At 41.2% G+C, this 23,450-nt stretch overlaps 2 protein-coding genes across 3 annotated transcripts in view; one reads left to right on the forward strand and one right to left on the reverse strand.

The window, feature by feature from the left end:
* GTF2F2 (general transcription factor IIF subunit 2) overlaps positions 1-23,450 on the forward strand; it is a 90,042-nt gene that overhangs the window by 21,745 nt on the left and 44,847 nt on the right. For both annotated transcript variants that reach the window (XM_075046177.1, XM_075046176.1), the window contains one exon: positions 21,767-21,848. In XM_075046177.1, the coding sequence (XP_074902278.1) occupies positions 21,767-21,848 (82 nt within the window). The remainder of the gene's footprint in view (positions 1-21,766; positions 21,849-23,450) is intronic.
* On the reverse strand, positions 8,788-10,639 carry KCTD4 (potassium channel tetramerization domain containing 4). Its single transcript, XM_075046178.1, has one exon. It carries the CDS (start codon positions 10,143-10,145, stop codon positions 9,372-9,374), a length of 774 nt encoding a protein of 257 aa, XP_074902279.1. The 5' UTR covers positions 10,146-10,639; the 3' UTR covers positions 8,788-9,371.

Raw genomic sequence — 23,450 nt, forward strand, 5'->3', positions numbered from 1 at the left:
ACTGCTACAGACAATATTGTGTGAACATAGTATTAAAATTTTGCCAATCATGAATGTACATGTTTAACTGCAGTCACAACTATAGAACACTTGAATTGTCTGTAGCTCACATTTGCTTTGTTTTTTGATGTTGCAATAAAAAAAAGTCAGGTGTTGATTATACATGTGTCGGAATATTTGAAATTCAGTGTAAGCACTTTGATAAACACTGAACTGCATGTGGTAAAATCAGCAATTTTTTGTTAAAAAAAGCTGTTACGGCACAGGACTGTATAAAGCTGTTAAATGCATGTTTGATTTAATCCTCTTTAAAGCAGTTAGCATATATTAATTATACTTCAAAGTGAAACTCTAACTGAAAAATGATCATCAGGAGGAGTAAAACTAATTCCTAATTTAAATGCTAGCTCGAAACTCACTGTTGAATATAACTTGGTTATGGAATCTGCCATTTTCAAGCCACAGAAACAGTTTTTGTCTCGGAAATGTAACTGGTTTTGTTGGCAGATGAATGCAATAAAACTTTTATAAGCCTCCCAGTAGTTTTCCAGGAGCCATAATCAGTAATGAGACTCCATTTGTAGCTGTTAAAACACACAAAGAAGCAACAATTCCTGCTTTAAGGTATGTGTAGTCAAAGTCTGTCATACTGGTTATAATAAATATTGTGGAGAAATAGGGAAGGTAGACTGGTAGAACAGCAAAAAGGGTGTGGAGTTAATGTAGGTCGACACAAACCTGAGTTACATTTTTTTAAGAACTTGCATAAATGGCCTTAGTGTGCTTAGGGTCTGGCTATTTATTTTAGTATTCTGTATGAATATTCTAACATTTATGTTTGCCTGAGCAGGACTGATGTATTTATTGTCATTCAGTCTCTATCCTGAGAACAGAACCCGATATAAAATGGTGGGAGTTAATCCCACAAGCCTATTCTGTCCTTCAACGATGTCTACATCCAGCGAAGCATTGCACTAAGCAGAAGCATGCTTTTGGCTCGTATCGGAGTTCTTGGTCTTCCCTTCTGACTCTTGAGAAATCCCAGGAATTTCAGCCATGCCTGGCATCGCAGATTGTGACTCCACAAATTGTGTTTGTCTTCTGTGAGGGATTTTGCTGATTATTGCAGTTCACCCACCTACCAGCAGGATCACGACCTTTGCAGTATTGCAAATTAGAGCCTTGAACGATGGATCAAAGGGGCAGGGGGAGATCGAATGCTTGCTGCCTTGGCTAGTAGAAGACTGGTGTGTAGGAGATGTAAAGCTAGCAGGAGGCAGTTTCAAAGTAAATAAAAAGAGGTGGTTCTGCACTCAGAATGTAATTGAGCTATTGAATTCCTTGCCAGAAGATGTGGACATGAAGGTGGTATTTGCTAAAGGCTTACATGACCTTAGAGGAGACCAAAGAGGTACGTGAAAAAAATCCACCCGAGGGCACTAAGACTGAGAGGATATCTGATTTAAGAGACCTCAAGCCACAAAAGCCTGGTAGACGCTGGGATACATACCCAGTAGGAGAATCATTCATGTCTGCTCTGCCCTTAGGCTTCTTGATGGATATCTGGTTTTGGCCACTTTGCTGGAGTCACAATGCTGAGCAAAGCAGACCTTTAGCCTGATCCAGTCCTATTACTCTCAGGCTCTGCTTCGTTTTTTCCCCGATTTTTTTTTTTTTTTTCCCCAGTTCTGTACTGTTACACAGCTTGCATCAGAGATAGTTGAAGTTTCTTCTTTTTAACCATGGGAGTAGCTTTTGAGGGGGAAGGCAATGGAAGCAAAAGCAAGAGCAGCTCTTCTGAGGTTGTGTCTTACCTCTGCCTTGGCTAACTGCAGCTGCGAGAGCGCTGGAGGCTGCAGCACAGCAGGACCCGAGCTTTCTGTACGCTTCAGTCTGGAAACAGTCTAGCAGAGCTCATTTGGTGCTCTTCCTGAGCTATAAGGCTTTTCCAGCCCCAGCATCTTGGCAGCAGCTGCGGTGATAGCGGAGCAGGAACAGCGTGTAGTTCTGCTACAGCATATTGTCTTACTCGTGCAGGTTGTCTCAGGGATTTCTGCACTGTACTCTGTGGGCAAACCCTGAAATCATCACCTGTGCGTGGCACAAAAGTCTTACAGAGGTTGACTTTTATTATCACGTGAGAAGGCATAAAATAGCCTACATGTTAGATTTCTGCCCTGTTGGGAAAGAACATTATTTGCTGTTCGTTTTAGACAATGTGTTGGAAGTATCACAAGACCTGGCAATGCTGCAGGCCTTAGATAAAGTTAGCATTGATAAGACTCCTAACCTGAGAGTACCTTTTTCTCTCTTAAGCTGATTCTTATCAGCCTGGCTTGCAGGACCTTTAATTTGTCTCCTCAGAGATTACCAGTTTCAGCATTGAGAAAATGTACTGCTTTATCCCTAATACTTGCTAAAGGCTTTATTTAAGTGGTAGAAAGGCAATAAATGACTGGGTTTAGTGTTACAGTTGCTTATTCTGTTTACATTTTTTGATGCTTAGCCTGTTCATTGCTAGTTTGTTTGCTTAATTTTTTCTTCCTAATTGAGAGAGTCTGTACCCACCTCTGACCTGTTCTTTTTTTTATTCATCTGTTCACTATGGTACAAAATCAAGAACCTCCTTTGAGATAACAAGCAGCTTTCTGTGGAGCTGCAGCAGTAGATTTGTAGCTCAAGGTTTTGCATTAACAAATTTTACAAAAAATGAATCTCTCCATTTCTCTGACGTCTGCTGCAAAAAAGCAAATTGCCTTTCTGAAACATGACATATGAAAAGCCAAAAGGGAATTTTTTTTGTGTTTTTTTTTTTTTTTTAATTTAGTAATTTCAGGATAATTAGACGTTACTTGTGTTGTACAGCCTCAGTGTTGCACTGTGTTGGCATCCTCTCCCTAAACCCAAGGTCTCCAGGTGACAGTCACTGATGTGGAGTCCCTCAGCCCTCCTCTTCCTCTCCGACTGCTCAGGTATTGTAGGCTTTCTCACCACACTGCTCCCTCCTCACCCTCACTGCTCAGGGAGTCCAGCACTACAAGCTTCCCTGAGCATCAGGCCCATGGCTCTAACAAGCCCCTTGGACCTCATCTTCCTGGGGCGTCTCCCTAGCAAGCAGCCTTGGGCTTTTAAATCTGAATTCTCATCTCCTCGGTGTGCTCCTGCAGCTAGTGAAGTGCCATCCCCTTACACACAGGACGCCGAATCTCCCTTCAGGAGATGTGAGCAAGAAAACCTGCCAACTCCTTTTGGCCAGGCTTTCCATACCTGGAACAGCGCTGCTGTTGAGAGCTTGGGATGAGGTGCTGTCAAAGGCAAAAAAGTTGTAGCCTGGAAAAGCACAGTGATCTAGTTTTCAGGTAACTTGAACTTGGGGTGGGACTAGTGGAATCCCTCTTTAATGTGTGGAAAGATTGTGGGTTTCATGAACTCTGTAAACTGAGGTTGTAGCCGCAAAAGTCACGACTCCAGTAAACAAGGCAATGCTATGGTCGTTTTTGGCATTATCAGGAGAAGTTTACAGACCTTCTGAATGGCTTGACTTTTAACAGTCACCTTCTAACTGCTTGCTTTTGAAACCTTATCATGTTGAACTCGCATGTCATCATGCCTCGCAGGGTTTTAAATGAGTAGCTGCTGTTTACAGCTATAATTACTATACCAGTTTTGTGAACGTTTTTGTTTCTGAAGCAGCAGAACAGTATTCTTTTCTGAAGCTTAAAATGAACAAACATGGTGTTAAATGATAATGGCAATGATGTTAAACTGTTACCAGCGCAGACAGAAACAGCTTTTTGGGAGACTGTTGCTTTAGCTGTGTGTGGTACTCCTACTACACGCATTTTTAGGAAAAGAAATCAACTGTCTAGTTCTATAGGATATTATGCAATTTCTTTCAGAAAGAAAGGCAACTGTGCTTTCTTATTCTGAGTGCTTGCTCATCCGCATTCCTCAGGTATCATCATACATCTCCCTCCTACCTTCCCCAGTCCTTGCCGCGCTTCTCGTTTTCTGGCATTTTATTGTGAATGATGATGATTTATAGAGGCAGTGTTTTGAGAGAATGTTCTGTGTGATATACTGGTGCATAGGACTTACAGAGTGTCTATTTCAAAAGTAATTAAAAACCATAACATTAATTTTCTGATCTTAAATTTCCTGTGCCTTATTGATTGCTTTTGTTTCAGCCTAGTAAATTATGCAAACCTATCTCTCCAAATGAAAATACTTTTAGTTTTTTAACTAGTAGTCACTTTCCTGTCAATCTAAGAATTTCTGCTCTGTGTTGCAGGACAGGAGACAAAATTAGGGTTAGGCAATACTTATCTAGCAAAGATGAAATAATTCTAGCCTAAGAAAATAATATTTATTTTGTCACAGACCCAAGTTAACTCGTCCCCTTCATCCCCAATCCTGATTCATTAGTCAACAGAATTAGGGCAACATGACCCTTCTACACAAATAAATTCATGGATGAGGCATTGCTGTTATTAAATTGTGATATTTGTTGCCTGCCCTTATTCTACTTGTATACTAGCGGGGAGACAAGGAGGCAGATAATTTCCTTAAGCTGTTCCCATCTTCCTGAATGGAAACCTTGTAATGATTTTAAGTAAGAGGTGAAAATAACAATGCCACTGATTGGTGCAAATAATGATGTAAATTTTTTTCCCCTTTAGGATCTAAAGAAATATTAATTACTGTAGAAAAGAAGTGACCAATTGCCACGTACACAGGTGTAATAGGTACAAATGCAAAAACACAATTAAAAATAAGGCATGAGTCAATATGTCAAAATGTCAATAGTGCAATTATGGTGCTGTGAAACACTGGTCGGTGGGTGAGCAGGTACTGAAGGTGCGGAGTTGGAGCTGTAATTTGACGTTGTTGCCCAGCCTGCGTGTTTCACAACATCAAGGCTACCTCCAAGAAACCACATCTGGCTCTAGAAGTCATTGGGCAGTAAGTGGCTGGAGACTGAGAGTATACTTCAAGGGAGCATCATCGTGTATGGTATTTTCTGGTTTTTACATTTTTTCCTAGGCATCTGCTTTTGGCCACTGTCTTTACTGATTTCTCCTCTTGAGTCAGGCTGCTGCCCAACTCTCACAGAGCCCCACAGCCCTCCTGGTGAAAGGGAGGGGTACGGTGAAAGAAAACCGAAAAGTAGTTGTGTGATGTGGGACGAAGACGAGATAAGGGGAAGGATGTGAGGGTCAAAGGATCAGAAATGCGGATTCTGCCCAGAGATGTGGAGAATCAGGGGATGGAAAGAGTTCACAGTCACCAGGGGACACTGGGCTAGATAGACCTTAGTCTGACATAGTGCAGCCACTCTTATGTTTTGTCCTTACGTAGGAAAAAACCCAGATAGGTGATAACTATGCCAGTGTACTGCCAAGCGTGATAAAAGAGCCGTTGGCTTCTCCACCAGTGGAAAAGCTGGGCGTAGAAGTGTGGAATACAATGGAATACGATGGGTATTTTGGTCCATTTGGCACTGCTCCTTCATGAGCAGTCATTCAGGGAACTCACAGGGGTGGGGATAGTCTTTTTTTAGTGTGTGGGGGTCAGTCCTGCCTTCAGCTCCCTCTGTCCCTCCTGAGTTGTCTGCGTGGTGGTCCTTTTTTCTCACCCGAGAAGATGGGCAGGGGGGCAAGAGGAGCCGACCTGCGTGGGAGCAGGTTAAGTGCCTCCTTGGGGAAATGGGGGGGAAGTTCTTTTTTATTCCTACCCAAACAATTGAAGATCATCAGAGAAATTATGGAAATTGTTGTTCCTTCCTGATATTTGTAGGACTGTTCCAATAAGTTCATTGTGATCCAGCTCTTAATGAGAGAAAGATGAATAGAAATACTTTGCATGCACATCGTATTCAAAGTAATGTTAGAACAACTGTTAGTATTTCTGACTTAAGCACTTGATTTTGCAGCTTTCTCATTGTCATAGTAGTATTAAATATGCAATTTCCAACCTTAAAGAGAAGATAGAAAAGGTAACTCATGTATAACTTGGTACCTGTTTTGGCACAGCCTACAGTGGTGGAACACAAGCATCTACCTGAGTGACTGACCATATGGAAAATATATTTATGTTATGCTGAACATATTTATGGAGTAAAAAGGAAACATTATGCACAGTATGGAAGTTTTAAGTGATCATTTTGTTCATATACCAAAGCAAGACACCCCCTCACCCTGGTTTGAAAAATTGTTCAGGTTTATAACTAGTTTGAAGCATCTTGATTGTAGCTGATATGGTGTGATTCAATGTAGTTGTGGATTTGTTCAATGTGAACAGGGAAGAGAATGATTTTGACACCCTCATCTTCCTTCTGTTTCTGCTATGTGAATCAAACAGCTGAGTGATGTGCCTTTGATCAGAGATGGCACATAAAAATTTCAATCCCTGACACTTGTAGAAAGGCATGAGCGCTCATGAAAATGGGGAGAGATGACAAGATTGAAGTTACAGCAAATGACTTTACATGTATGCCATAGATGTCAAGTGTTATTTACACAGAAATAAAAAAAAATAAATTGCAGTGGAAAATGCTTAACGTAATGAAACATTGAGTTTTAAATTAAAAAAAGTATTTATTTTTACTGATGATTAGAGATGTACATTTTTCACTTTAAATAAAAAAAAAAGGAGTTTCAAGTGCTCTTTCTTTTATGTAGGTAAAGGGGGAAGTAGGTACTCTGAACCGAAGGCCTGCCAAATAAAAGCTTTCCAGTAAATCTTTTAAGAATAGCTATATGGTTTGAATTTTACTTGTGATTACCAGCTTGTGAATAGCTTATATTCCAAAAGTATTTTCCGTAATAAATGCAGAACCATCAAATTCTCTACTGCTTTTTCATGAGTAAGGTCATGCTATGATGAAAAACTGGTACTGCTTTCTGATACTGAAGTGCTAATATTTTCTTGATACTGGGCATCCTAAGAGCCCAACTGAAAGGCAAGCAACCATGGTATATTTTAATTAACATATAAGTATATGAACTGTATGAAATCAAAATTGATTTTTGCTATTTTTTCTTTTCGACGGCAATGACATTTTAAATCTCAAAGAGCCATTACAAGTGAAGGTTATAGTCAAAAGCGTTTAAGTGAAAATGGATGATTTGACATCTAGGAGCAACGGCCTCCTCTAGACTTCGTGCTTATACAGGCTGTGTGTTTGACAGCACTGAGAGCATGCTGCTTTAAAACTTGCAGATTAGTTATGGAGCTTTTTTAGATTGTCTTGTCATTTTTTCTTGCTCATGTAGAGAATTGTGTCCACAAAGGGCTTTTCTTGTAATTGTTCTGTGTGATGGTGTTTCTAGTTCTTGTTCTAGATCAGGATTTTGGATTTCTTTTGGGGGAGCTTTCACATTTACTTTTCACAGAAGTCCTACAGATTCTTGTAGGCACAAGATTAGTGGTTAATGAGGATTTTTTTGAAGATAGAAATTTGAAGATAACTTGGGGGGGGGGATGACACACAGTGACAGTGTATGTAAAGAATTGTACTTTACTATGTATCTTTTTTTTGTAGATAGTTAATGCACTTTGACAAACTCAGAGCAGTTTTGGGTTACATGAACAGTTCTTCAGCTTGTATGCCTGAAATGTGGAGTTATCTGATTTTTAATCAGTTCAGTTTGGAGGAGTTCCGCTTAGAACCACATCTTTTATGATCTGTAAGCCTCTAACATGGGGACTTGATAGAAAAGTTTGTCGTTTCTAGACAGTGGGTTCATTCTGAGGGAGTATTCTGGAGAGGTTGGATTTCCCCATTTGATAAAATCATATTAGAATATGTTTCAATCACTGCTGCCTGCTCTGGAGTTGTAGAGTCCCTCTCAATTCCTCTCTGGTGAGGGACCTAGTTAACAACACCTATTGTATATTAGAGGTGAAATAGCGTTTCATGTTGAAGGGTAAGTGGACCTTGCATTTGCATTCCCAGTCACTACTACTAAGGATGGATTTGTTCCCTCTAAAATCCAAAAGAAAACTGTTCTCAGCCTGTCTTGGGTTAGCTGTTTTCCTCGGTTGTCACTTCTAGTATGGATTATACTGCATTTTGTTGACATTCTTAGTATTTTTTTATGTAAAAAATTGATGTTTTGGGAAAGTTGAGAAATAACTTGGTTGTTGTTTCTTTCCTTAATAGCATTTTACTTGAATTCTGGGTTCATACAACCTGTGAATGATGGTTGGGTTCAATGGTGGACGAAGCGTAAACTTAGAGTTAGTACGGCTTCCTTTTGCCCTTTGTGATGATTTTTCAGTCCGCTTTTGCGGAGTGACTGGTTTGTAATGCTTGTGGTTAAATTAGTTACGGTTGTTCCACAGAAGCTATTAAAGCTTTGTTTAACATATAAATGAAAAGATTTGATAAATAGCAGAGATGAGGAGAAAGAAGGTGTTTATTCTGTTTCTTAGAGTGATGCATCTTAAATGCCAGCAGGTGGTCTATTCAAAACTAATAGTACTAGTTGCTTTTAGTAAGCCATTGTGCAAAGCAAGGGCTCTGTTAATTCCCCGTCCTTATGGGCACAAGTGATTAGTAGGAAATAGTGACTTTGATGTTGTAGGATGTCATTACTGGAAACCCGTTACATGAAACTTTATATCAAATGTTTTTATTATCCATTTCATATGTATATATATAGTTAGAAAATGTAACATTCTGTGCAGATTCAACTCCTTTGCTGTAATAGAACTAATCCCCCCAGCATTACTTGGTTGGTTTACGTGGTTTTGGCAATTGTTACTAATGTAGTCACACAGCTATAGATTTGGTTTTAAGTGAGTTGAGAAATCATTTAACTTTAAAATCAAGTTGGTTGATTTTAAACCCTTTTGCAATCTCATTTTTTGCAAATTCAGTATAATAGATTAGCATAAACACTAATGAGCATTCAAAATCATTTATTCCAGTTAAAATCCATTCTGAATGGGTTATAAGCAAAACATATTTTAAGCCTGCTTATTGTATGAAAATACTCTCACTGCTGTTCAGCAGAGCAGTTAGGTGTATGCATGTTAGTCATACAAGTACACAAAAATTCAGCTAGACTCTCTGGTCGAAAGACAGCATCGAGAAAACATATATTACAAATAGCATAAAGCATTCAATCTGTGTTTACGATGTTTAGCAGATAATTTATTAAATTCAGGCATAAAATTTTCATTCAGCTTAAGTAAGCCAGAGATGGATGTCATTATGAGACTTACATACCATTAGCTCACATCAATTGATTAGCAGTCGAGCTCTGTGGTACAAGGCTAGTAAGATAGATAATTATTTGTGATGCCAGGAGGCTGCAGGTCAAGGAGGTTTACTGGCTGCATGCTCATTTCCTTTGCTTTTGTGATCACTTGATAAAATGAAGTGCATCACTGTGAACAATTGACCCTTTTGAACAATCCAGACTGGTCAGCAGTCTAAATCCACATTTTAAAGCCATCATTATAGCCTCAAACTTAAGAGTTTCCAGGGTGCAGACAAAGGTGTTGTCCTCCTTCAGTACGAGTCGTGTACCGTTTTCAGACTTTATGAAGTACTTGAATTGAATAATATTTGAAGATACTGAAAACTCCTCCGGAAATCCATCCAGCCTGCTTTTGGACACCAGTACAATTCTGGATTTTATTTTTGCAATGAAATCAGGAGCATTGCAAAAGATTCTAAGTCCTTGAGAACGGTCGTGGCTGTCAGTGATTTCCAGGAAAGTAGTCTCTCGAGATGCTAGCTGTTCCTTCTCCCACCTCGATTTCACTGCGTCCGAGAGTACCTTAAGCTGGAAAAAATCTGCTTCTTGTGCCAAAAGTTGATTTTCTCGAAACCCTTCTGGTAGAAGAAGTTCTCCATTTCGTAGGAAGTTGAGAATGTGTCTGAAAAGCAGTCCATCTCTGTCTATGAAGTAATGACCATCTGCATCGAATGGGCACATTATTTTTCCATTTATGATCCCTTCCAGAAAAGAGTCTGGATACTTGGTTAGTGTCTGTTTTTGTGTGATATATAGATAGCCACCAACATTCAGAGTAATCAGAGACGTTTTATAGTCCTTGTCTTGCTCAGAGCCTTCAGAGTTGCTGTGTTTTTCTTCGCATTCCTTTTCTCTTCTGTTTATTTTTCTCTCCATTATCGAAGCTAGGACAAAAAGCCAGCTATCTTGCTTTATTCTTCTCAGCTTGCAAAGAGATTTTTTTTTTTTAAAAAGCACCTTTATTCAGCTCCGGCACGATGTTGGAATGGAAATGCTGCTAGCATTGCTCCGACTGTCAGCTCGGGTTTGCAGTAGGTGGCGTATCAGCTGTGTATGCAGGGAGATATCAGGAATATGACTGTAAAGGAGAATTTGCATTTAACTGTATAAGGGAAGAAGGGTATAACAACTGTTTGTCTCTTTCTTTCCTCTAAGTCTAGGAAGTTTACATAGTTTGGGGGTTATTCACAGAAATGCATACTACTATTCTAAATGACACCTTATTTTTAATACTTTAAGATGTATACGTAGTATCAGCTGGCCAAATCGTGTTTAGTACCTATGGTGTTAAACAGATAGCTTCATTTATGTTTCAAGGATTTTAATTTTCACAAAGCATCTTTTCACATTCTTTTTGGTACCGATTACAGTACCTGATGCACGCAGCAGGACGACACTGAACGGAAAGGTGTCCCTGTCTGTACAAGGGGGGTGTCGTCCGCAGAGCGTATGCGCATACATATTCCTCATTTATCGGACACGTGCGCAGTGGCAAGATGTTTTCACAGGAGATACGCTGGAAGCGGTGCTGAGGACTGGATGCTCTGACTGCTTTAAGTTTGTAGTGAAAGCTTCCATTTGCAGTCGATGGGAGCATCTGCACCAACACAAGAACTACAGCCTGATTCGGTGTCACTTTTTGCCTTTCTCTGTGCCATAGACAAAAACTATTTTAGAGGGGGGGATTTACTATTTATATCGGTGATGTTTTTCAAAGTCACCAAAGCTGTCTGGCATCAGTTTGTTCTTTCTCGATAGAAACAACTCAGCTGCCCTGCAGAACAAAGGGTTAGTGTGCCTACAGATAGCTTTGAGCATCACATAACATTATAGCTTAGCAACACTTGAGTATGGCAAGGGGGGGGAAACATCAGCAGAGCACGCTTGAATCAAATGGCTGTCTTCTCTCCATGAATCTGTGCTTGGAGGCTCTTAGAAAAAGGTTTCCCCTTTAAACATTTGCAGCTTGGAGCACGAAAGGGAAAGCTCGCCACCCATCTCTCTCTGTGTGTGTTTCCTTGGGGAGCGGACGGAGCCGCAGCATGCATTCCCCAGCACCGGCGGGAGCGAACGCTTACCTTGGGCTGGACCCAGAGAGGAGGTCCCACCTTTTTCAAGATGTGTTTTTCATTTTACAGGTAGATGTCTCCTCTGGCTTTGCCTGATTAGCAGTGAAAAGTCAGATAATTCTTCTGTCAATTCTTCTGTGCTATTTCTAAATATTTTATTCCTACTGCTCCCACTGTCTCTAAGGCTGTTTATCGATACTGTAGCGTCATCACTATAATATTTTATTAATTGATAACTGAATCTAGTAGAAATAAATGCACTCCTTTTTACTCGCTATTCTCCTTGCCAGTGTAACCCTAGCACTGATATGCTAAATTTTTCTGCTGCTGTATGTGATATATTAAGCAGATATTATTCATTAGATTTGATTTATCAGGATTTAGTCATGGTTTTCATTTTAACTCTTTGATGCCATTGATATGTTTAGCATAACTTCAGTCAAAGAGATTTCAATCAGTTTCTAATTTTTAAACATTCAGACTTTTTTCAAAATTAACTCCTTTCACAATTATTGAGTGAATAGTTGAGAAAATGAAAGAGCCAATTACTTTCAAATATGATTTTTTTTTTTTTGCCATTACAGGAGACATCCATTCAAATTTAGTTTATCTTCAAGTGATGCAAAATTCAGTTAATGTACTTAGATCGTGCTTAGCTACAGTGTTGAACCATCTTAGTGGCTGATAAACCCTAAGAGAATTATTTTTGTGGTGCTTTCATCTTACACAGTGACCTTGAAATACTTTGAAGCTGCACTAGGAATGTCCTGGCACAAGTAAGTAGGGATTTCCAAGGAGAGCTGGGATTTGTAAAAGAGATGAAATTTTTCATGGCCAGCTAAGCTGTCTACATTTTAAGAGACAGCAGTTACAGAACAGTATCTGCTCACTTAGTTTTTCATGCTCATCGTCTTCTCAATGTTCTAACACTCGCAGTTGAAATTTTCCACTTTTGTGAACAAGTAAGTATTCTTTGAAATATCGTGCAAAGTCATTTTAGTGGTTTGTATGATAAAATATTCAAAATCGATTTGATGTGGAAAATATACTCTCTGGAGATCATGAATATTTACATTTAAACTTTTGAGACTTGAAAAATGTAGAGCTGCTGTAAAATTTTCATCACCACAAACCCATGTAACTTTACTTCACTGCAGCTGACAGTCATCTGTAACACAAAATTAAAGCCTGGCACATCTTTGTGAAAATTTTCCACTTTCTGTGCCGTACTACAAGACAACTTTTCCAAAGAGCCCTTGTTCTTCCTGTGCGCTTGGTGATACATATGGTATTGCAGCTCATGTAGTTTTAGTGGGGTGGTTTTATATAGCTCACTGTTTTCTGAAGGTGGAGCTATGCCTAGAGGAACTGGATTTCTGTTTTTCTGTCCTTTTGTCCATGTACTGAAAGATCACCCGAAAGTTCATTTTGGTAAAGGTATGCAAGTATTTCTTGCAGTCAAATTAGAGACTTTGACCATTCTGGTGCTCTGAGCGTCTTTGTGTTGTGCACCAGGCGTGTGATAGCTGAGATGTGCCCCGTGCATCCCGGATCTTCTTGCTTCCCACTTGGATTGAGACAGAGCAACTTGCTACCGTGTGCTCTCCCATGCCGTGAGCGAACTGTCTGTTTCTGCCCCATCCAGGTGAAGTATCCTGCTCGCAGATGTTGGTAGCTAGCAGTCCTGAAGTGACTGCTGCTTCACAAATTCTTAGTGTCACCTGTATGCTGGGATTGGCCATTCAAGTAAGGAATGGCGCTGGAATCCAGCAATTGAAAGGATATTGGTTTGGTTCCAGATTAAGTCAGAAAATACACTAAGCACTCTTGCACACGCTTAAGAGAGTGGCTGTAGTAGTACTACTACTCCATTTCCAAGTTACTCTCCCTTTGGGCTGCGCCAGGAGAGCAATCCACAGCTTTTCAGTTTCTTCTTGGTCAGACAAGCCATCCTGGAGACAGTGAAAATGCAGCGCTGGTGCCTGTCAGCTACACAGGAACACAAATCCAAGGAGGAGGGGGCTAGGCATCTGCCCCTCGTTCTGTCCTACATGTTTCCTTTTGGAAGATAACCTCACTCCTCCTCAGCTTCCATCCTTCTCCTGAACCTCCTGGTCTTGGAAGCTTGAGCACGCCACGGAGCTGACGATTCGGGACTAGAGCACACCGCAGGGAAGTTGGTGCTTTACCAATGGTTCAGCTTACTCACATGTCCAAACAGCATCAGCTTCACTGAGAGTCTGCTGTTGATGAAAATGACCTGGGTTACAGAAAACAGCTACTTTTATTTATTACAGTACAAAAGGATATGAGGAGAAATACCAGCTTTAAGAGGCAGAGAATTTTTTAAGTGTATTAGGACGCCATGCTAATGAAATCTGTTTGGGTTATCGAGGCAATTTGCTAGTCATTTAATGTCATAACACAGAAAATTGGCCAGGTTGTTGGACAATTAAACCACTCAATAGCTACTATCTCACAGTGTTGATAGCAGAGACATTCTCATTCCAGTAACAACTCCAGGATGTTGATTAACAGCTATTGAAGACAAGCTTTACACACTCATTAAAATTGAAGATTTTCAAATCAGCAAGTCTGAACAATTTGTATTCAAGAGTTTTAAAAGAGCTGTCTGAGAAACTCTAACAACAGTTGCTGTTGATATTTTTAATACTTTTTGAGCACTGCATTTCTACAAGACTGAAAAAGCAAATGATGTGCCCGTATTTGAAAGGTGAATTGGATGGCCCAGGTATTTAAAAATGAAAAGGGACTGTACGAAAAACAATACAACATCTGACTTGGAAGTCAATCAGTTAAAAATTAAGGGAGACTAATATAATACTAATCAATGTGGGTGGAGGGAAAATGGATTGTGCCAAAGTCTTTTCTCTTTTTTGGTTACAATTTGTTCAGCAAAGCAGGTGATGCTTTCTTCTGTTAAATCTTGGAGTATGTCTCATTTGTTATTTTGAATTAGTGTTAGTACTATGTACTGTATTAGTTTCCGTTTCATTTAACTATACAAAAATTATCCGCCGGCTTCAAACTGGCAAACAGGAAGCAGAGAATTACCACTAAAATGTTGCTGTGTTTTGGTTCTTGGTCCTATTTATTTTTAGTCAGTGATCAAGAAGGAGATAGTTACTGATGAAGTTTGGAGACGATACAGACTGTGAGTGTAATCAATAAGGAGATACTTTGCTGATGCAGAACCATTTGGATAGTTGGTTAGGATAACATTTTAATATGACCAATATGAAGTTTATACGCCCAGGAATACACTGTAGGTGGGGTTTGTTGTACATATGTTTGCGGGAAGGTTACTCCTCTGTGTAATGCGTCATTGACAACTGAACATGAGGTCATAGTCCTGTGCGGTGGTCAGTAAAAAAATGTAGTGTGTGTCTTTGGATGCCTAAATGAGGGAGTGCCAAGTGAAGATGGGGCAATCCTATTCTCTAGCTGTGTAGCTACCAGGGAAGGGTGGTCTGAGAAGGGCGCTAGCTTTGAGGCTGCCCTTTGAATGGAAGAGAGGTGCCACAGAATGCCTCTGGTCTGGGAGAGCGGCAGAGCTGAGGTCTAGTTTAGGAAGGGGCTGTTCCTTGTCCGGCTGTCACTGCAGTAGCCTGGGAAGCTGCACAGAGGTATAAGGGGGCAGTGGGAACTACCGGGGCTTCCAGCTTGGATGCTGGGAAGCAACAGCCCAACTGCTACCTGCTGAGGAGCTGAAGGTACATGTGCCCGTTGTCTGTCCTTACTGCACTTTCTTCCACTTTTTCTGCTGCTCGGGAATGGTGCATCTTGAGGCAGCTCTTCATCTCCTCCTTCCCTGGCACTGCTCATAAAGAGCAGGAGCTGGTAAACTCCAGATCCTGTCCCACATGCTGTCAAGGCTGGCTGTGAGAGACAATGTCTCGGGAGAGATGTTCATGAACTCAACTTTCTCAGGTCAATAAGAATGATTAAGAAGCTGAACAATAGGCATAATGGAAGATTCAAGAAAACATGGTTTATTTTTATTAGGCTTGATAAAGGTGGAGAGTACATAAGTGCTTGGATGGGCAGAAATGCTTTCATAGCAGGCTCTTCAACTTAGCAGTCAATGCTCTAACAAGACCCAGTGGCTGGAAATTGGAGCCGGGTGCAGTCAGACTAGAACACTAACACATTAAATTCTCCAAGCTAGTCCATCTCTCTGTCTCACCCCTCCCCCCAAAACCCAAACCAGCCCCTATCAGACCATCATCTGCACAATTCCAGTAAATTTCCCCAGTGCCCGTTTTAAGCATTTTAACCACATTCTGTTCATTTGCTGGTGATTGTCAGCAGGATTTGAAGCTGGAATCGGCATCTCCCCAGCATAATTCCCTGTCATCTCGCTGAAAAAGTCAACAGTTGAGATTCCATTATGAATTGGCACCGGGGCATTCAGGCGGGGAGGTTGGGGTGAGCATGCATTTGGCAGCTAATGATGAAGCTATGGGTTATGTAGACCAGCCTGTCCAGAGCTGCACTCACAGTGTACTTGTACCTGCCACCCCACATAGGGCAACTGAGAGCGTAAGACACTTGGGAAAATGTCTGTTTTCCCTTCTAATTACTGGTCTTAGCTAGTCTTCCAGACCTATTCATTTACCTTGTACTATCTGCTTTATTTTGAGTAGGTATTTTTAACAGAGATTTGCCACTTTCATGCCTTATTCATCCTTTGGCTTCTAGGCTGATGTGACTACGGAAATACCAAGGCAGGCGTGTAGCACTTTGGATGTCTTTTCATTACAGCTCCGGTCCTGCAATAAGTGAAGACAGACCCAAGTCTCTCAACTTGAGTTTGGTGAATGAGAGCTAATTAGGCTGCAAAGGGAGTAAAAAATATGTTCCCCCGCTACAGTCTTGCAGCCGGAGGTTTGCGTGCATCTTTGCAGATTGATTCTGCGAGGCTCTCTGGATGTGTTAAAATCCCCAAGAGGGTCCAGGGGAAGTTGGACTTAAACCTTGGCTTTTGGACAGTGGATGAGCTCTGTCAGCAGACTAGCTTAGGTCAAGGTGGTGTTCTTGGAGACTGCGGACAGCCTTGTACTGTGAAGCAACTGGAACATTAAAAGCTGTCATGGTTTAACCCCAGCCGGCAACCAAGCCCCACACAGCTGCTTGATCACTCCCCCTGTGGTGGGACAGGGGAGAGAATCGGAAGGGTAAAAGTGAGAAAGCTCATCAGCTGAGAGAAAGACAGTTTAATAAGTAAAGCAAAAGCTGTGCATGCAAGCAAATCAAAACAAGGTATTCATTTGCTAATTCCCATGGGCAGGCAGGTATTCAGCTGTCGCCAGCAAAGCAGGGCTCCGTCACGCGTAACGGTGACTTGGGAAGACAAATGCCGTCACTCCGACTGTCCCTGCCTTCCTTCTTCCCCCAGCTTTTAGTGCTGAGCATGATGGTCTATGGTCTGGGATATCCTTTGGGTCAGTTGGGGTCAGCTGTCCCGGCTGTGTCCCCTCCCAACTCCTTGTGCCCCCCCAGCCTGCTCGCTGGTGGGGTGGGGGGAGAAGCAGCAAAGCCCTTGGCTCTGGGTAAGCACTGCTCAGCAGTAATTAAAATATCCCTGTGTTATCAACACTGTTTCGGTCACAAATCCAAAACATAGCACCATACTAGCTACTATGAAGAAAAATAACTATCCCAGCCAAAACCAGCGCATTCTCCACCCCTTATTCCATACCACTTATGTCATGCTCAGGTACCACATTATCCGATACAGCCTCATTAACCACCATCACCCTTCCTTTGATAAAATACACAGATATCATTCCTTTAGTCTATGGACCACCCCTATCAAATGTCTTTAAAATGTCCACAAAGCATGCACTGAGTTCATTTAGTCCATCTGTTATGGTGGTCACTCAGGACAGGAGAGGTGGTGTGTTGCCTGGAGTTACTGGGCACCAAAGCCAGCTCGGGTCAGCTCGCCGCAGCACTTGCACTGCTTCTTGTGAGGCTTGTCTTCCATTAGTTCAGGTGGTTTCTGCTGTAGTAATTCCTGTAACATGCGACTCAAATCATGGGTTACAACAATTTAAAGGTATTTCCATTACAATCTCCACCCCTGGTCCCTTTGGACCAGATCGTCGGGTTTAACATTGCCATGAACTCCTCCCGTTGCCCCTGCTCCGGCTTGGACTTACCCCAAACTGCAGTCCCTCCAGGGGTGTACCTGCTCTGTCACGGGCTTATCCACGGCCACACGCTTTGAGGTGCTCCGGCGTGACCTCATGCACAGCCACAGATGCTTCGAGGTGTACCTTCTCCAGCGTGGACTGACCCACAGCCACAGATGCTTCGAGGTGTACCTTCTCCAGCGTGGACCGACCCACAGCCACAGATTGTACCTTCTCCAGCGTGGACTTCTCCTTGGGCCACAATCCCTTCGGAGCTATACCTGCTGCGGCACAGACGTAACCACGGCCGCAGATGCTTTGAGATGTACCTGCTCGGGCAGGGGCTTATCCACGGCCACGCTCCCTTCGACTGGAGTTCAAACTGGAGTTCCAGCCTGTCCAGTACAGCAGCACAGAAGCAGCAGCGATGCCCTGGCCATCTGCCAGCCCAGGCACCCGGCCATTGCTGTTATCAGAATGTTCCCAGGCACAGCAGAGTAAGATGATAAGCAGTACAGCAGTAGAGCAAGCAGCGAAAACAAAAAGCAGCCGCTAACGAGCACTAGATTCTAATATACAGTGAGGCAAGCAAGCCCCATGGTAAGCACAGAAGCCTGTCAATTAATAGCTAAACAGCAATAACGGCTATAAATTCGATCTAGCACATTCCAATCAAATCTGTCGTTATCTTGAACCCTTCGAGCCCCACGTTGGGCACCAAAAAGGACTGTCGTGGTTTAACCCCAGCCAGCAACTCAGCCCCACACGGCCGCTCGCTCGCTCCCCCTGCATCGGGATGGGGGAGAGAATCGGAAGAGTGAAAGTGAGAAAACCTGTGGGTTGAGATAAAGACAGTTTAATAAGTAAAGCAAAAGCTGTGCACGCAAGCAAAGCCAAACAAGGAATTCATTCACTGCTTCCCATGGGCAGGCAGGTGTTCAGCATCTCCAGGGAAGCAGGGCTCCGTCATGCAGAACGGTGACTTGGGAAAACAAATGCCATCACTCCGAACATCCCCCCCTTCCTCCTCCTTCCCCCAGCTTTACATACTGAGCATGACGTCGTATGGTCTGGGATATCCCTTGGGTCAGTCGGGGTCAGCTGTCCCAGCTGTGTCCCCTCCCAAATCCTCGTGCCCCCCCAGCCTGCTCGCTGGTGGGACAGGGTGAGAAGCAGAAAAGCCCTTGGCTCTGTGCAAGCACTGCTCAGCAATAAGGAAAACATTCCTGTGTTATCAACGCTGTTTCCAGCACAAATCCAAAACACAACCCCATACCAGCTACTATCAAGAAAATTAACTCTATCCCAGCCCAAACCAGCACAAAAGCCAAATCCGGATCAGTGGTAATTAAAAGAGGACATCAAAGATGAGCTATTACTAAGGATAAGCACGTTTAATTGGCAGCTTCATTTCCTAAATAGCTGTGGGGGGAAGCTATCCGGTTCACTGATTCTGAAAACTTAAGAATAATTTGAGAAGTGTGCAAGGTGCAGAGAGATCAATAGCAGCATGTCAGTGTTCAGACAGCTGGGCTGGATGGCTCAGACGACTATAAGCTAGTTAACCTTGAACCCGTACCATAGAAACTAGTGGGAAAATTGTCATGGAGTTCAAGAGGTAGAAAAGATCAGAAATGTAATGAATGCTAGCAAACATGGCTTTATGTAAAGGTTTTCTGGTCAAACAAACCTAATTTTGTTTATTTTGGAGATTGTGAGTTTAAAGTAACAGCATGTTTGCAGCCTGCTTAGCATTTTGTGTTGCACGTAATTTCGAATCTTGTGACATTCTGATTTATGTCTAAAAAAATTGCAAGCACAGAACGAGATTAAAAACTGGCTGACAGTTATCAGAAAGTAATTATCAGTAGGAAGCCACTCGGGCTGTAGTTTGAAGGGCTTCCTCCAGGATTAGCAAGAGGGACAGTAGTAAGTGAGAATCACTGCTTATGAAATGTGTCATGATTGACACAAATGCTGGACAGGACTGTCATGGTGTGATTGGAATCACTTAATTCACAGAATCTGTTTAAAGGCAATACATTTTAACCGAGCCAAAGGCAATTATAAACCTAGGAACAGGGAATGCAGAGCACATAAGTAAAATGTGAGGCTTAGAAAAGACTCAAAATAGGTCTATTAGTGATATAATAGCCAGTCAGCTCCATTAACCCCCAGAGCTTGATTTTTAGAGACAAACTGATCTTAACCCAGTTTTAGCCATCTAAACATGAAGCACAGTCATGAGACACAGACCCCCCCCCCCAAAAAAAAACCCTGAAAACCAAAACCACAAAAAAACCACCAGCACAGGGCAGATCATTGAATCCTGAAAGAGATGGGACCAATTTGCTTCTGAAAGTCTCCCCTCCTCCCTCTCTCAGCTGAATTCAGAGAGTCTGTTGAATAACCTTGAGATGGCTGAAGAGAGGTGAGAGAAATTCCAGCTCCTGTCTGTTATTTACCTCCGTATCTCGTTTTGGTGAGACCAGTACAATAGTATTAGGTCTTTTTTCTGTTCTCTGTATTCTTAAAACGAGGTGCAGATAAGAGACCCAAAACTGATTTAAGTGTGGTGTAAATGCCTTGTGGTGAGATAATGCTTGAGCTTGAATTACTTCATTTATTGAAAAGAAGATTGAGAAGTGACTTGATTGCAGTGTGGAAGTACTTTCAAACGGAGAACACACCAGGTACTAAAAGGCTTTTTAGCACCATATAGAAAGTCATAAGAAGAACCAACTGCTAGAAGCTGAAGGCAAATTCATATCAGAAATTAAGCAGCGATATTAGTACCACTTTAGCCACAAATAAGCTACTGGGTTCTGTATAGAAGAAAGAGGATAAAATTTACCTGTCTGTGATACACAGGAGGTCAGGCAAATTTGCCAAGTTGTCTCTCCTGACCATAAACCTTAGGAATCTGTAAAACTAGAAGTGTTTTAATACAAATTTTCTTTGTTTCATTCAAAACTACCTGAAAAAAGTATGGCATTCTTACTCCTTTCAAGGACTAAGTTTAAATCAAACCAAGAAATTTTAGATTAAAGCATTTTAAAATACATGGTGTTGAAGTAATCACTCTCTGCCTTATGCAGGGAGAGCAGACGTAGATTTCCAGGTGTAATAATATTTCAGTCTATAAGGCAGCAGAAAAATTAGAGATGTCTCAGAGTGCCTTGCATTACTTGCATCAATACTTCTAAGTGTTTCTGTTAGCTTTTGTGACACTGGCAGCTGAAGGTGACGGTGACAGTGTAGTACCCTACACCAATAGTAAGATGAGGCTCTCCGTTGGAAGGACGTTTTAAATAGTGAGAGCTAATCAAGCCATTAAAGCTCATCCTTTCCTGTTAAGCGAGGCTGTTCCAGAGGTGTTTGTTTTACACATATTGCACTGGCTACGTCCCAGAGATGGATGAATTATCACACACCCCCCCCACACACGCAGGTGTTTGCCCACCATCGCTTCTCTCTTCCTTTCTACGTGAAGTTGCTTTTAATTTTTAGACTTTTCCACCTTGATGGAGTAGGCTGGTACTATTGCACTGCTCTGTTAGTCATCGTTGCTTTAGGCCAAAAGGTGTTCACCGTGGATTACAAAGTGATTGTGTTACAGAGGTGAATGTACAGAGAGCAATATTAACTAAAACTTAGTATGTGATCTCCTAGGTTACTAACTGCAAGTTTTTATTTCTTTTCCCTGAGTGTTAGCATATGTAGTAATTACTTGTATTGCATTATGTTCCTTTAGTGAACAATTTTTTTTTTAATTGTAAAAAGGTGAAAATAGATTACTCTTTTTCTGAGGATAGGAATAAAATTAGCTCTCATTTTATCTTCCACTAATTTTGGATGCTTTGATGATTGGCTTCTCTTTGTAGATTTTTTTTTTCATGGTCACTAACTGTACTCAATACATATTTCCAGAAAACAGTTCCTAGATAATGAGTGCAGCAATCTAGAGAAACGGGGACCACACAGTTACCATCTCTTATTTAAAATTTGATCTTTGTGATTCGTTCCTAATATGTAAAACATCTGATGGCAAAATCAGGAAGTCTAGGGTATACCAGCTGTGCAAACATGTTTTTCCTGCTTATTTCTTTGGTGTCTAAATAGAGATTTTTAGAACTTAATTTGAGATTTCAGAACTTATAATTACATGATATTTACTAAATGCTTAATTAGTGAAGAATAATTCAAATGTTGACTGTGTTGGTGAATCTTATTTTAATGTCCAGGTTTGCTTTTGTTTTTTTCATTCTAGATAAACTTTCCTTGGAAGGAATAGTGGTGCAACGAGCTGAATGCAGACCTGCAGCTAGTGAAAATTATATGAAACTGAAAAGGTAGGAGTGCTCTATTACAAATGGATGTGTGATATCTGATGCTTTATTATTGTCTTACTAGGGATGGATGACTTCAGTATTATGGTCTTATGTAGGATTTATACAGGATTGGAACTGTTCTTGCTTTCGGGGTGGATTTACTGTGGGGAGGGAATGAAGGCTGGCGTGGGGCTTGTACCTCCCTCTGGTATTGTCTGGTGGGATGATGTAGACTTTTGCGTTCCATCATGTGCAAAGCTCTTACTAGAGCACACATTGTGCCTCTTCATACCTGAACATACGAATGCGTGGCTATATTCAAGTGTGATTAAAGCTGAATTTCCTGAGGACTTGAAGGTTTACATTGGTCTGGTCAGGACATGCTTCTTGAGTATGGGTTTCTGTGTGGATCATCCAAATGTAATTCCACTTAATACTGTGCCATAATAGATGAAGAGCACCTCTGAAAAGTTATTTAAAATGCCCCAAATAGGAGAGAGTTCAGGGAGAAGTACTAGACCTAGACTGGCTTGCTTGGTAGGAAAAGTAATGGCTGAAAATGTCAAAAGTGGCATGGAAACCACAAGACATACATTTAACAGAGTCATTTAGTGACTTGAAAATTTAATCTGCTACATCTAGAATTTACCATGCACTTCATATATCATACAGATAATTAACTTGATGATGTACTCTAGTAATAAATCAGATTTGGAATTGAATTGCGTATTATATTAAATACTTATTTATAAATTTCAAGCACGTGGGTTTTAATTAAATCATCCTTTTATATTGTGAGTTTGCTGTAAATAGAGAAATCCAAAGCAGGAGATTTCAGGAAGAGAATCGTACGTGACCAGTTTTCGAATCATCAAAAGAAATGCAGAAAAGGCAAAGTGATGTTTTTTCCCAATTCCTGATCTGTTTTCTGTGTATCATATACTACATTTGCCATATCTTATGTTTTATTAACCTCCTCTGTCATCTAAACTGCTCCAGTATTTCCTTATTGTGTTCAATTCTGAGACGATGTTCTAGCTGTTGGCAAATCAGTACCATAAGTTTGCTCATGTACGTGAAGTACTTCATTTCAGACTGTGTTCTGTGATTGCTATCATGATTTTTGTCATCTCCGTGAAATGGAGTATGAAGCAAATGCGATGTTACTAGAAAAGGACTCATTTCAATCTGGCAATTTTAAATATATACAAATATAGTCTGTGGGATGTATTTGCTTCATAATTGTTTTAATCACAGGTTGCCTGATCCAAGTGCTTTTTTTGCATTTTGTACACAGTTTTCTATTAGTTGATCAGCTAAGCTGCTTCTGGTAAGGCCACAGCAGGAGACCAAAACAAAACTGATAGCTTTAATGACATGCTACCCAAACTTTGAATTTTTCAGCATTCTACTTTCTGTCATGCACGCATGCATGGAACCCCTCCTGGTCTTTGATTTTGTTGCGTTCAACTCCTATAGGAGCAATAAAGATACAAACACAAAGGCAGGTTTTATGTTTGGAAGAACTGGCAGCTGAAAACTGATGGTAGTGTTGTTTTTTCTTTCCTGTAGAAAAATTGTCAGACTGTATATGCCTAGTTTCTAACTTTCCATGTTGTTAAA

This window comes from Buteo buteo, chromosome 14 (genome assembly GCF_964188355.1).
Source record: "Buteo buteo chromosome 14, bButBut1.hap1.1, whole genome shotgun sequence".
In the NCBI taxonomy this organism is placed as follows: Eukaryota; Metazoa; Chordata; class Aves; order Accipitriformes; family Accipitridae; genus Buteo; species Buteo buteo.